The following is a 15,693-nucleotide window of genomic DNA, read 5'->3' on the forward strand; positions in this document are numbered from 1 at the left end:
CAAATATATACTCTGAATTGGTATATATAGGGGTGGGGGCTAAAATTCATTTCCGACAAAAATTATTATTATATTCGTAAAGAGCATAAAAAAAGGCATAAAATATTTGGTATAAATTTACCGTGATTACAGCACCCAGACATTATGAGAGATTTTCTATATACTTACATTTAAGTTTTCCTGTCCATGCCCCTCCCCGTCAATAACAGCGGCGGGATCAAAATTCAAATCCGAAGGTAGGTCTGCAAGAGGATCGGAAGTATTCAAAGAGGTAGCACCATTCTCACAGCTCATCCCCTGATTATAGGAGCCAGACGACGTCATGCCAGAATTATTTGGCGTGTTAGGAGTGTGGGGTGTGTGAGGACCATTGTGCATCTGAAATATTGTTTTTTTTAGTCTGGTTTAGAGCCAAATTGCCTCTCCCCCCCAAAAAATAAATAAATAAATACTTGGGATAAGAACAATTAGAAAAATTGTTTGTGCTTCTATAACAAATTCGAGCTCTTTAATCAGACTGCCCAAAAAATTACTGTGGAATTTCTAATGCTTCATGGAATTTTTAATACTTTCAACGAACATTTCTTTTAAACGCCACTCTCCTTCACGACATTTGCACGTGCAACCTTACAAAACAGATATTAGAAATTGAGAGAATATAATGTATTTTAAGAATAAAAGGGACAAATAAGACACAAATATTAATAAATTCCTTACTTATCAAATGTATGTTCGAATTTACAGCATTAAAAATATCAATCACATTAGTCTGACCAGTGCTATTTCAAAAAGATCTTGGTAATTTTCTTCCGTGTTCATAATTCTATATTAATATACATTAATTAATAGAGCTATAATCTACAATTATATGACTATATCTGTTCGATTATAACTTCTAATGACCAGGGATGTGAGTGACGAGAAGGGGGGGGGGGCTAGTCGTGTCAACAAATACAAAATTTTCTGAATTTCTGGGCAATTCCTGTTTAAATTATCAATAAAATTTATTTTTCTCGTTAAAACCGCTTTAACTATACTAGAGGTTTTTTTTTTATATTAGAATAATATTGCTATTCCTCTTTTTGATAGTTACTGATATGACCAAGTAAAAGCCGTATCTACCAATATTTTCCATTAAGCCGAATAAATACGCATTCTTGCATTTTTGTTTTGTCCAATGAAGACAGAGCATGCCGTCGTTGTTGGACGAAAAAGTTGTATCTGACGCTTTAACACGTCTGTAGTCATTGCCAATAACCGCTTGCTAAGCTGTTCTCAAAGGTAGAATCAGCATAACGTACATCAGGAAGATCAAAGCGTGATTAAACATGCATTGTCCTGCTAATTCTCCCTTTGAGAACAGCTTATCAAACGGTTTTTGGCAATAACCTCAGATGCGTGAAAATGTCAGATATAACGCTTAGACGAAACGTTCGATATACTTCATTCCTCGTAAGTGATAGATCAAAATAACCTGTCTATACAAAGGTGTTTAGGACAACAGCTTTTTAGACTGCTAATAAACTTGTAGTTAGATAGATAAACACATAATTTGCATGCCAAAAACTTCCATGAAGTTCAGTTTACTAAGACTATAATCTACTATATTTTTTTTCCGGTTATGATCAATAGAGACCCGTTATTTTGTGAATATATTGATCGAATGAATTTGTGTTACACAGCCGTATATGATTATTTTCGAGTGAACTATCATTTATAGACTTTTCCATAGCCTTCAGGGAATCAAGGGCGTTTACAGAATTTGTGAGATCTGTTAAGGGTCCATTTTGGTTATTAACCACGTTCCACTCACTTGACATCACGCTTGTATCGAAGCTGTTGCTCCAAACTGGGAACGGGCATCCATAAAAAAAAATCTAGCAGATTCACAGAAACTTTACAGTGAGTGGATGTTTGAAAAAAAAATTGCAGAAATCTTTTCCCTTAGTATTGTAGAATCCTGATTTTGTTTCATATTTTTGGCCTTCAATGAGGGTAGTCCCGCCCCCACTACGCACGGACGCCTTCGGTTAAGACTGTTATAACAGAAATGAAGCTCCGAAAAATGTTTAACATAGACATCTCAGCCGACAAATGAAAAAAAAAAAAAATGTTGTTCAAGGTCAGAGTTGCTCTGTATCGTTTTACTAGGAATTTGATTCAAGTTTTATAAAAAATAATCCCTCTTTGATTATCCCATTAATCCATTTTCTCAAGAGCCCGTCACATAAAGAAAGCCTGGCAAATAAATATCTATTTTCTAAAAAAAACAAAACACATTTTCTTACATATAATCCATTTCCCGTCCATCTTATTTAATTGATAAAGAGTATATCTACGAGTTATTGGTGCGACGACAGTATGAACAGGATCTGAGTAGAGGGAAGATGTCTCTTCAACCACAGTGGGAGGATGTCAGGGCTGCATCTCACCACCAAGATGTATGGCGAGGTTTCGTAGACGTCCTATGCGCCATTGCTCTGTACAATTTATGGTCTAAGGTAACCTAATATCAACTCCTAACCATTTCCCACCAAAACATACATTTGAATGATATGAGGTGCATAAGATATGTTTCTTTTTTATTCTGACTTTTCATATATGCAAAGTGTGGTATCAACAAAGTTTTATAAGGACAGAACTGGTTATGCCTATGCTTATGGCCACTACAAGTCTAAAACATTAAAATAGCTAAAACAGAATTTGCTTGCCAAAAACTCCAATAAACCTTAATACACTGAGATAATAATCTCTTACTTATTTTCCCTTAGAATCCAGTTACTTTGTGAGTACATTAATCCATTGATTGTGTGATACATACCTGCATATGATTATTTCCTGAGTGACCTATCATCTGGTCATTCAAGGACTTTTCCATAGCATTTAGGGAATCGAGGGCGTTTACAGAATCCGTGAGATGTGCTAAAGGTCCATTTTGGTTATTAACCACATTCCACTCGCTTGACATCATGCTTGGATCAAAGCTGTTGCTTCGGCTTGGGAATGGGGATCCGCCAGCCAGGGAACTACCAGCCATCATAGATCCGTTTGCTATACCTGTAATGGAACAAATTAGATAAAACAAATGTCATTTGTGACACTAATTAGCATTTGCAGGGCACAGCCAATCAGAGGGACCCGAGTCTGATACTTATCCTCCGCAAGAGTGAAAAGTTCCATAAAAATAGGGCTTTTTTAGTTAATATGCGATTTAAAAAAAAACACTTAATCGAGACCTTTTCCATATTTGACCCGGTTCTCTCTGTCCCGAAGACAATCCTGGGTAAAAATCCTTAAAAAAAACGTTTAAAATTTGAGAATTAAAATCTTACATTTTTATTTAGTCTAAGTTTTAAAGGCATTTTCCATAATTGACCCCCCCCCCCCGGAATGAATCCTGGACATACTTTAAACGTTTCATGTTTGAGTCAAAATAATTCATATCTCTGTTTTTTACGCATTTTTAAACAAAATAATGGCGTCAAGTATTAATTTTCGTAGATCACAGTTGGGGTTTATTTTGGTTGGTCGGTCTCCTATCCCTAAAAACTGGTATTATACTTCGTGTTTAAACGTTCAAAGACGCAGAATCGCACTGGTACCCACAAACATTTGTTCGTAGGGATAGGAAGGGAGAATTAGCAAAAAAAATGGGGAGGGGGTCCAAGCAAGGCCGTATTCATGGGAGAGGAGGGGGTTTGAACCCCACCCACCCCCCAAAATGTTTGTCCGACTCGTAAAAAAACGTAACAAAAATGAATAGAAAAGGATTTTTGATGAGCTTTTTTTATAACCTCCCCCCCCCCAAAAAAAAAAATTCTTTTGTATCCCCCCCCCGAAAAAATCCTGGATGCAGTCCTGGGTCCAAGGTTTGGCGAAATCACTGCTTTTTCCTTCAGTGTTAAAAAATTTCATTTTTTCCTTGTCATTAGAGGGGGACAGAAGCCCCCTTGCTTATATAAGAATAAACAAAAACATGCGGGTGCATATAAACGAGATCAAATACACTCATACAATACCGTACACACAGGTATACGGAGTATGTGCTTAAACGAAGTGATAAATAAAATTCTTACCCAAACAAATTATGTTGATTTCATGAATACCCCCCTGTTTTATCAAAAATAACCAACATCATTTAAAAATATGTTTTCTAACCACTTCCATCACTCTAAGCTTTTAGCAATTCACAAAGCCATATCCAGAAGTCAGAATTAATCAATATGCCCTGTGCTAAGAGTCAAGCTATGAATCTGGGGATAAAACCTATTTATCTTGTTGTTTCCCCTTGGTTCCTTTGAAGGTCCAAAAGGAGGCTGTAATCGATACTAAGACGTAGAAAGGATCTTCAAGTCTCAGAAAAAATGGAAACACTTGACGATGGGATGACAGAGAAAAACAAAAAAGATTATCGGTAACATTTTTCCACCGTCAGGATAACGAAATTGTGAACTTGGAGATTTTCCCCCCAATTCCGAAATGATGCATGGAACAAATAGTTGGATAAGGAAGATTTATTGATTGGTTTAGATTGCATATATGGGGATGTTTAGTTATTAAGCTAAAATGATTAGGTAGAACACGAACGCAGAAAAGATACACAGTTCCAAGCATAATAACGGTTAGTTATAAAATAGAATAGATTCTTAAGCTCCTTACAGTGGCGTCAAGTAGGAGGGGTGACAGTGGGGCAATTACCCCATTAATATTTTTGCCCCTACCTATTTTTTGGAAAATACCTTACTTTGGGGGGGGGGGATTTTAATTGAAAAATAATTTTTGTTTCCTGTTCTCGTTGAAAAAAGTGAAAAAAAAACAAAGTAAACACCCCCCCCCCTCAAAGATCACGAAAAATTTCCCCTTCTCTATACATTTTGATGAATTGACGCCACTGGCTCTGTAGAAAAAGGTGTAAGAAGGGATGTCCCATGATGGCAAGGCCGTACCCAGGGGGTTGGGGGGGTATGGGGTTTGACCCCCCCCCCCCCCGAAAAAATTCATGAGTAAAAAAAATCTTGGATACGACCCTGCCTGATGGATTCCCAGAAATATATATTTTTCAAATTCTATCTTTGTTTTATGTAGTATTTAATTATAGGCATTAATTATATTTAATAACTATGTTAACCAGCCAGTGGTTGAAATCATGACGGTCAGCTTAAAGAAGTTTGAAGCAACTTATTCAAAGTGTTAGTACCACATGGTTGTAGATTTGGTTAGAGAAATTTCATATTTAGCATAACGTCGATAGAAATAGTTATCTCAAGAATAGGATATAATCTATTTATTTTCTCAGTTTCATTGAATCATTGATTTTGTTTTTTAAAGTACTGTCTTTTCTAAAAAGTGGACAAAAATGGTTTTTGTTCAAGCAGTGGAACATTAAGATTTCATATTTTAAAGTACAAGAATCGCTGAACAAAATTTCTGAACAGATTATTACAACAATTACTTCCATCATTTCAAAGCCATAGCTAGATTTTTGAAAGTAGTGCAATTTTGCTTCGGCACCAGAATCTTGCATCGCCCGGGGAAAAAAGGGGGTTTTCTGCCGTCCAACAGAAAACTGTTAGCTAACATTTTTACCAACAATCATTTTTCCGCCATCCAACTAAAAATTGTTAGCTAACAGTTTTCATTCAGCGCTCGTCTGATGAATATCGCCTCGGGGAGCGTTGCTTGCAAGTGAAATACGAAATAGAATTTAGACTCTTGTGATAATAACTCTGGACTGTTATTTATATATGATTATTGATCGTGATTTGGATTACAGAAGCAGGAATACGTAAGCAGTGTGTATATGTCTTTTATATAATATAAATTAAATTTTAATCTGTAATAGAGGATTTTTATTTATATATTTTTCATACGGATAACCTTGAAACCAGATACTTAACTATGCAATTGGTATTTATGCAATTGGTGACATTTCGGAAATAAGTATGAATCATTTCTCTGAATGAAAATTTGTTGTCATTCAGCGTTCTTGCAAGTGAAATACGAAATAGAATTTAGACTCTTGTGATGATATCTCTGTTCTCTTGTTTATATATGATTATTGATCGTGATTTGGATCACTGAAGCAGGAGTACGTAAGCAGTGTGCGGGACGACTGAAATTTTGGGACAATGAACAACTTAAACGGAGTGACTACAGCATTAACCGAGGCTATGCCTGAGGGTACAGCCAACGCTCAATTTTTACAGAAAATTAACTCCAAGCTAGGTCTGATACCACGATTAATTGAGGCTACTGAAAAGACTTTGCCGGACGTTTTAGTGAAGGTTACATCAGTTGAAAGCCAGTTTGCTTCTTTGAATCAAAAACTATCTGAAAATGTCAAAGCTTGTGAAGAGATGAAAGGAGAAATTGATATGCTTCGGAAGAATTTACGAGCAGCTACCATGCGGGCTGACGCATTTGATGAAGAACTGAGAAGATGTAATGTTGTCCTATATAACTTCGAGCCTATTAATCCTGCTATACATACGCTGAAGCAAGAAATGATTATGGTTCTTAATAAGTGTATATCGGATTTAAATATGAAGTGTTGTGAATTCAAAGACGTATTTAGAATGCGGGCAGGACCAGTTTTATAAAAGTTGAACTTTGTTGAATTTCGTGAAGTACCTCATAAATCTAATCTCCTTGAAGAGGCATGGGTTGTCGACTGCCTCGGAATATAGTGCCATGAAAAGCGAAGCTCGTAAAAACCTTAAACTGATCTTAGAATACGCTTTGTCGGTACACCACCAAGCTAGGCTTAGGGGTGAAAAGTTATACATCGACGGCAGAGTGTTTGTTCATGACTTTCCTTCGGAATATGTTAAGGAAGTAACCACCAGCTCCAGTGAAGTGAACAAACAGGGGCCTCTTCGAAACGGGTTAGCAGAAACAAGAGAAGTCGAACTAGCTAAAGAACCGGCTAGCGAAAAAACGGACATTTCCGTCGCTGGCAGAGTGGTGTCTAAAAGCTCTGAGAGTGATAGTCAAGCCGAGAGTGATATCGAGATGGTGATCGAATTTAATATACGTGATCCGAAGCCGAATTTCTCGAAAGGGGCTCCGCGTCCTGTCTGGAATTCTCCAATAGCTGCGAAAAATACTGAAAAGCGAAAAGCCTGGGAGGTCATAAGCCCGGACGATCAAAATCGCATTGATGCCCGTAATGTTGCAAGAAAGGACTCTAGATCTGGCGGCGGAAGAGCTAACTACAGAGGTCAGTCGAGGAGAATCAGAGCTGCGTCATCAAAAGATTATTATAGACTTTCTTATTTACCTGATGAGCTAGAAACACCCTTTTTCCTGCCGACACCTCACTAGCTTGTTCTAAGGGAGTAGGGACAGCGTGGTCATGTTCACCCTATGCGGGTAATCACATGGAATGTCCAGGGTATGAGAAATAAGGTTGAACAAGTACTGAAGGACCTAGGGGGTGTTGATATTATTGCTCTTGTGGAGTCGTGGCATAGTGACGATACAGTGCCTTATTTTGAAGGATACTGGGTAGGAAATCTGGCGCGTAAATCAGCAAAGAATATGAGATATTATGGAGGTAATTTGTTGTTAATTAAGCAAGGTCGTTTCCGTAAACATTCTCGAATTTCTAGTGTATCGGAGAATATTATATGGGTTAGGATTCATCTTGTTAGTGGTAAAAGTTTGATTTTAGGTGCCGTGTATATTGCCCCCTAGAATAGTTAGTATGTAGTAGAAGTGACATGGGATTTATTAGAGGAGGAGCTTAGGCAATTGCGATCACGTTTTGATAAGGATTATTTTTTGGTGGTGGGGGACTTTAATGCTTATACGGGAATATGTAAGGAGACTAATCAGGTTTCATTTGTTGATACGCCACACCTGATACCTGATATTTATAAGACATCTAGAAGGAGCAAAGATATTGAAAGAAGGGTTAATTGTTGGGGTAAACGGCTTCTGGAACTCTGTTCAGATAATGCATTAGCGACTGGAAATGGAAAATTCGGGAAGGATAGAGAGGAGGGTGAGTTTACTTGTATCTCGGGGACAAACCCTAGTGTAATTGTTATATTTTGGTTTGTATTGACCTCGTGGCCCTGACAGTTGATGTAGAGGTTCTTAGGGTCGTAGGCTCTGACCACTTACCAGTTGAGATTAAGCTTTGCCTTAGAAGAGGAGTTCCAAGGAATACAAAAGGAGATAGTCCTACTAGAAGGATAACAAAGGATCTTTGTTTTTCAGGCAAGGTTTTAAAATGTGAATGGAGCAAAGGGGAGCTGGAGTCGATGAATGAGGAGATTTTGAGGCCTGAAATAATTGGGAAAGTTGAGAGTGGGTATGATGAAACAAAGGATATAGATGGAGTTTTAAAAGATTTGGGTTTTGTGATTTATGAGTGTGCTCGTGTGTCAGAGAAGCCAAATATGAAAAGGAAAAATAGTTTTTTTTTATGGTGAATGTAGTTCTTTTAAAAAGGAGTTGGAGGAGTTATTAGATTGGGTAAATGCTTGCTCTGTAGAGGAAGAAAGGCAGAGCTTGTTTTTACGGTTTAAGGAAAGGAGAAGGGAATATAATAGGCTAAAACGGAGAAAAAAACGAGAGAAAATTAGAGAGGAACAGAAAGAGATAGAGAAGGCTTATATGGTAGGGGATCCAAAGCAATTTTGGTTAGGAATAAGGCAGGAGAATGGACAAGGAAAAGGCCAATTACAAATCCCTGAAGCTGATACTTGGCCTAGTTTTCTTGAGAGTATAGATGAAGATTCTAGTGGCCTTGATAGTGAAGAATCAAGGGTTGCTCCGCAGTTTCCGATGAAAGAAAAAGATTATGAGTTACTGAAGGAGGTAACCTCAGATGAAGTTAGGAGACTAGTAAAGAAGATGAAGGGAGGATCAGGGCCAGGAATAGATGGTATACCAGCAGTTTTGTTAAAGAGGTTTCTTGATGTTTTTTTGATAGTTTTAGTGAATATTTTTAATAGAATTATAAGTAGTGGTGTATGGCCTTCCCTATGGAAAGTATTGATTATGGTACCTCTATTTAAGAAAGTTAGTCCTAGTGATCATGGTAGCTATAGGTTGATAGCATTAACGCCTGCACTTAGTAGAATTTTAGAAAAGATTTTGGACACTCGGTTGAATGAATGGTTGGAGGGTTATGGGGTGATTAAAGAGGAGCAGTGGGGTTTCATGAAAGGGTATAGTAGGTCGGATAGAGCATTTGTGTTAATCGCACTGATAGAGAAATATGGATTAGGTAGAAAAAAGCTATATTTTATGTTTTTAGCCTTAAGAAAGACATTCGAAAACGTAGATGGACTTCCTCTTAAAAAGTATTAAAGAGATGAGGGTTTGCCTTTCAGTTTTATTAGTGTATACTGGAATCTGTACTCAGGGACTCAAGCTACGGCAAAAATTGTAGATTTGGAATTTTCCAGGTTGTATGACCTTAATTAAGGAGTGAAGCAGGGCAGCGCCATGTCACCGGAACTGTTCGGTTTGTTTTTGAATGATATGGGGGAATTTCTGGAAGAAAAATGGGCTCCAAAGCTGTGTCTTGGAAAAATTAATTTTTTGGTGTTATTATTTGCGGATGACACTGACACTGAAAAAATAAAGTATCTTGGTTATATCTTCCAAAGTAATGGTGGATGGAGTTCTCATATTAAAGAAGTGTTAAATAGGGGAAGAGCTGCAACATTTTTTCTTTTCAGGAATAAAATTAGTGAAATGAAGAATTTGTGTTTGTATAAGAGGGTTTTTTTTATATAAGATTACGCCTATTCTCATTGACGGGGCCGAAATATAGGAACACGAGAATGCGACCCAATTAGAAAACGTTCAGCTAGGTTATTTTAATAAATTGTATGGGTTGCATAGAATGACCCATTCTCAGTTTCTTAAAGGAGACCTTGGATTGTGGTCTCTTAAAAGTTATAGGACGGCCCAATTGATTACATTTAGGCTAAAACTAGTACACATACCCAGTGGTAGGTTACTGAAGGCTGCATATGATGAGACACCTGGGTTAAATATAGAAAGATCTTGGCCTTTTGAAGTTAAAGAGATATTGGATATTACAGGTTTTTCTTTCGCATGGAATGATGGCCTTGGACCAACTAGTTAACAATTACAGTTGGACAAGGAAATTAAGCGGGTGCTGGAGGACCAGACAATACAGAAATGTGATGAGAATATTAACAATATGGCGACTATAAGGCATTATAAAGTGGTTAATATAATTTTCGGTCAGGAATTTTACTTTAAGTTAAATGTAATATCTAAATATCTTACACATTGAATACAGCTACGATCTAATTGCCTTCCGATTCGTTCAAGATTAAAAGTTTTTGAGAGGAGGAAAAGCGTCCCGGACGGCAGGTTTGCTTGCCCTCTTTGGCAAGAAGAGGAGGATAATTTGGAGCATTGTCTGGGTCGTTCTCGAGGTCTTTTGGGGGTAAGGGAAAATTTATTTGGGAATGATGGAGTGCTGCTTCCTGATGCCTTGAAAAGTACGTCGTCACAATTTATTTCTCAAGTGGGAAGATATCTTGATGAGGATTTTGCAAAAAGAAGAGAGTAGTTTTTATTTTATTTTTATTTTTTTCTTTATTATTGTGACGAGTGCTGTAATTTGTTAATCGTGTATGTTATTTGTGTACATGGCCATATTTTGGCTTGAAATACACGTTATCTTATTTTATCTTATCATTGTTAGAGGATTTCTCTAACAAATCGAATACTTGTTGAAGAAAATTGTTGGGGAATTTAAAACGAAATATTCAAAAATAAGCAAGATGGGTACATTTTATGCTTACTATTGCTAGAGAATCGAGGACTGTTGCTATTTCTTTTTTTTCCTTTCACCTTTTGGTTTATTATAAATATATTTTCTGGTTGTCTTATTGAAAAAAAAAATCAATTATTATGTTGAAAAATAGGAAAACAACTGGATTTTAACGTATTCTTTGCAATTTTAAATGATAAAAAATATAACTATTTAGTTTATTCGATTAAATTATATTTTTTACTACGTGCATCCACTTCCTCCATACATGGGATAATTTATGTAAATGCACTAAACAGTTACTTTAGGAAAGCTTAAGCACTGGTATTTTAATTTTCGCCTAAATTCAGTATACGTTGCTAGTTAAAAAAATGTTTTGTGCCTTAGTTTCACATGCTGGCATTAATAGTTAATTTTTTTTTCTGTACGATAGGGCCAGTTTGCCATTTTCTATTAATTGAATTCCTAAGCTTAGGTATCAGGTATTATTAAGTTGAAACAAACTCACAGCAACCCTATCTTAGTTAGAAATTTTCTTTAATTTCCCTGCCCAATATCTTGTTTCTGTGAATTGTAAACTAACTTTTTCTCTTAACTAACCACTCAGTTTCTGCTGTCCAAACAAATTTTTGTTAGCTAACATTGTTAGCTAACAATTGGACGGCGGAAAAACCCCTAAAATCTGTGTAGGCACATAACCAGGTCACTTCTGTTTTGAAATTGAAAAATTCATTTCTCCGGCCGGCAAGTCGTGTTAAAATAAATAAAAGCTTACTGTTTATGCACTATTGCAAACATGTTATTGTTATTGTATTTAGATAAGTATTTAAAAGAGCTTTTGTTTTCTAATGAAAACTTTGGCTTCGCCAGAAGACAGCGAATTTCTCTTTTAATCCGACATAAAGCTGCCATTTCCATTCCTCGGTGGTGGTGCCGTCATTTTCACTTAGCAAAAATTTAACGACCTCTGTCATAGCTTAGCACAAGACAAAAAGAAAAAAAAAATACTAACTGTGCATATCAGGTGGGCAGTAGGGCGACATGGAAGGGCCGAAATCCCAATTATTCATGTTGGGCATAGTCATACTTCCAGGTGATAAAGCTTTTCCAAAGTTCCGCTTACTACTACAAGAGTCACTGCTGTCGTCTTCAGTCTAAAATAGATAAAATTCTTAGGCTTTAGATTGGGTCAACCCTTGGAATTCAAATAGCCACATGGATAAGTAGGAAACTGGCATACCAAATCGGGGGAATAATTAAACTGCACACATAAGTGAAATCAGAATTGATATATTTTAATTTTCAACTTTGAAACAGCTCGTAAATATTAACTGCTTTGTGTACGCTCCATGTGTGTATGAAGAATTGGATTTAACTGAAAAAAAAAAGCACTGGACTTTACAGTCTCTACTGACGGTGTTGATCTTCGTTTCATGGCCCTTCAGCCAGTAAGTGCAATGAGGGATAGGGGGCAACCATCCTGTGCTTTCGCACACCCTCCCTGTTTACCTTGCCCAGATTCCTCCAACTGCCCATTTGGAGCTGGGTCCACTCTGGCCGAGCTTACTAAGTCATGCCACTGATCCACGTTCCAAACCACGTCCAGCCGTTCCAAAATAACCAGAAACACTAAGACTTAAACCACTGTACTCACGGACAAAATAATTCAAGTCTAGCTATTCTATTTAAGAGTTGGACTAACTCATATCAGGGAGGAAAGGTATCCAGTAACTAATTTTTAAGGATGATTCTACGATCATTATAGAATGAACAACTAAATACTTGCATGGATTACACCCACCCCCTCATATAGCTTTCACAAAATATGTGCCAAAAGGAAGAATTTCGTCGAAATGGATACAGATTTTTCAACAATTTTGCTGTTTTCAGCGAAATATCTGACTCCAAGCAAACCATAAGTAGAAACTTGACCAGGGCTTTGCCATAATGTTCACGTCTCAAGCCTGAATCGTAAAATTAAATTGCCTAACTAATTGCTTGTAGCATATTATTTTCACTCTATCAAAACAAAAAGCAAATGAGTAACTTCCAACAAAATAGTGGCTTCTGTCGATTTGGCCATAGCGAGTCTATTAACATAGGAGCCATCTTTTTCTGGAATTTACTAAATTTTTGTAAACGAAAAAATAAAATAAAATAATAATCGCTAATTAATTAATTCAATAATTTTGACGAAAATATCTGTACCTGAGGCATAGAAGATTGTATAGAAAGAAGGGTTTTGAGTGGGAAATTTGGTTCTGAAGAGGAAAAGAGGGCTGACAACTATTAACAGTAGCAGATCCAGGGGAGGGGCGAGGGGGCGCCCCCCTAACGTAGTCTAAAGTAGTGTAATTTACTTGATTAATGCAGATTTGCGTTAAATAAACTTGCTCCTAACGCAAGTTTATCAGATAAATCTACTTTGCGCCCCCTTAAAAAAATCCTGGATCCACCCCTGACTATTAAAAAACTATAGTGCATATAAGCCAACTTTTGGATTTGCGAAAACTTAATTACATATGGATAATTATTATGGCGGAAAATTATTCGGAATTAGTGCTTCAATTTTCCCGATTTTTTTGGGTCTTGCTCCGAATTTCCCCAGAAGAAAATTGTGCTTCCCGAACTCTCTCCGAAAATTAGTGTTTGCGAAAATTAATTATGTGTACTTTATATTAACGTTTGTGAATTACGAACGTTGATTCTCGAGAAATTTAGGAGAACCCGATTTTTTTGGGTGGGGGGAATTCGGGGAAACACCAAAAATAAGGGAAGATGGAAGCACTGCTCGAAATGTACATTCTTGTTGCTTTAACTCTCTTAGCTGGACGAATAAAGAGGAACACCATTTATGCGAGAGGAAATACAGGGGCACTTTATGCAACCGAAATTCAAAAACTATTTTATTGTTTGCTAAGAAAGAGGAAAAAATTGCCCAAAAATGATGCGAAAATGGCATTTTCCAATTTTGCCCTCCCAGATTCTGAAAAATGATTGGCTCTCGTCCCCTACTTCCCGAAAAAAAAAACTGAAACGGCACCTCTAACTATAAATTTCATTGTAATAATAGTTATGTTTGACAAAAAAAAGGATAAAAATATAATTAAAAACTAACTAGGAAAAAGAGGATAATTTCAGCCCGTGGACAGAAAGAAGCGAAAAAAACAAAAGCAAATATTTCGGCAAGGACACCCGCCATGCCGTCTTCAATGCTGCGAAAAATAAAAATAAAACTACCCTTTGGAAGAGAACTCTAATAGAACAGAAGAAACAATCCTGCTTAGTATTTCTTCTGCTCTGTTAGGATTCACTTCCAAAGGTTAGTTTTTCTTTCTTTTTTTTCCCTTTTTTAGCACTGAAGACGGCTTGGCGTAGGTCCTTGCCGAAATATCTACTTTTGTTTTTTCCTTTCTTTCTGTCCACGGGCTGAAATTATCCTCTTTTTCCTAGTTAGTTTTTTAATTGCATTTTCTCTTTTTTGTGGGTCAAACGTGATGCATGACTATGTCCGTCATACGTCCGTCATAACGGACATAACGGCAAAATCGTTAAGTCTATACATTAAAAGACAAATATTTTAGTCAGAAATTTCATCTAGGTAGCCAGGAAGCTTTTTCTTGGGGTGAGGAAGGAAAGCAGGTTGTAGATTTTAAACCCCCTCTCGAAAAACTACATTCCGTTTTTAATGCATTCCATAAATTTCTAAGCTTAAGAAGTCAACGTCCTCTTTGTCTGAATCCATGTAAACAAGTCTATAGAAAAGGAATCCAACAGGTCGCTCACTCTCTAAAGCTTTCCCGTTAATAGAGCCATTTAAGTCATTCCCTTAACTAGATGACGTTTTTCCATTATCCTTTCTTTTACCCTTTTCACCGCCCAATAGAAACAACCCACTGACATTGGCTAGAAACACCCACAATACTTAGATAAAGATCGCACGTATTGATCCGGCTTTAGAGAGGCTCATTTATTTCACGCCATTCTCCGATCAGAGGGATTCCCTGGAAATCAGTTGGAGACAAAGAAAGGAATGGAAAAGAAAGAGCGAAGGGCTTTTCACTGAGACTGTCGCCATTCAAAATCTGTTCCTTTTTCACTAATCGAACAAGCTTGGTTTCAGGAATCCAAATTATTTCAACAAAGAAGCAATAGAATAATGGCGGAATGAAAACAAAGGAATTTTCCTTTTCCCAACTCTTAGAATTCTGGTTATTTCAAAATCAAAGCATATTGCGCAAGTAACAAAGTTAGAGCATTGTAATTTAAGGTTACTTGGTGATAATAGAAATTCTAGTAAATATTTCATTTTTGAGTAGAAACCAGAAGCTCTTCGAATGCAACAAATCGGTCGTTGAAAATCAAAATGCAAAAAGTTTGACATTCAGTTAGGAGCAGGTCTGAGCAACGTACAGACCGAGGGCCTTTATACGATCTATTAGGACTAAAAGGGGCGTATTAGAGAAAAAAAAAAGCAAACCCAAGCCCTATAATTAACGCAAGGTGATAACACTTGCAGCAGAAATATTCACAGGAATTTATTGTGGAGGGAGGGCTCGTAGAAACGTCCAAAATTTGAAAATAGGGGAAACCTGGGGAATATCTTATGGATTTAGACAATTATACATATCCTAGGTGTGAAAAAACCCTCCCTTCCCAGGTGCGCGCCTGACTTGTTGCTGGGAAGGCAAAATCCGTCAGAACATCGACACGTCAGGACATCGATAGTCATAACATCGACATGTCAGTTCATCGACAGTCACAATCGCTACCCATCAGATCGTCGACAGTCATAACATCGACACGTCATAACATCTAAAAAATTTTCATAACATCTAAAAGTTTAAAATTTTAGTTTTTTGTAGTTTAGGGGGGGGGGAGTACCTAGGTAAGGTTACGTATTTAATATACGCTATGCTTTACCC

General features: G+C 37.0%; 1 protein-coding gene across 5 annotated transcripts in view; it reads right to left on the reverse strand.

The window, feature by feature from the left end:
• Positions 1 to 15,693, reverse strand: part of tna (Zinc finger MIZ domain-containing protein tonalli) — a 172,212-nt gene that overhangs the window by 4,608 nt on the left and 151,911 nt on the right. For all 5 annotated transcript variants that reach the window (XM_089088789.1, XM_089088786.1, XM_089088787.1 and 2 more), the window contains 3 exons: positions 11,781 to 11,922; positions 2,822 to 3,057; positions 169 to 378 (listed from right to left, as the gene is read on the reverse strand). In XM_089088789.1, coding sequence (XP_088944915.1) covers positions 169 to 378; positions 2,822 to 3,057; positions 11,781 to 11,922 — 588 coding nt within the window. The remainder of the gene's footprint in view (positions 1 to 168; positions 379 to 2,821; positions 3,058 to 11,780; positions 11,923 to 15,693) is intronic.

The sequence above is a fragment of the Artemia sp. Qi Xiang Cuo genome, chromosome 5 (assembly GCF_049724085.1).
Source record: "Artemia sp. Qi Xiang Cuo chromosome 5, ASM4972408v1, whole genome shotgun sequence".
Taxonomy (NCBI): domain Eukaryota; kingdom Metazoa; phylum Arthropoda; class Branchiopoda; order Anostraca; family Artemiidae; genus Artemia; species Artemia sp. Qi Xiang Cuo.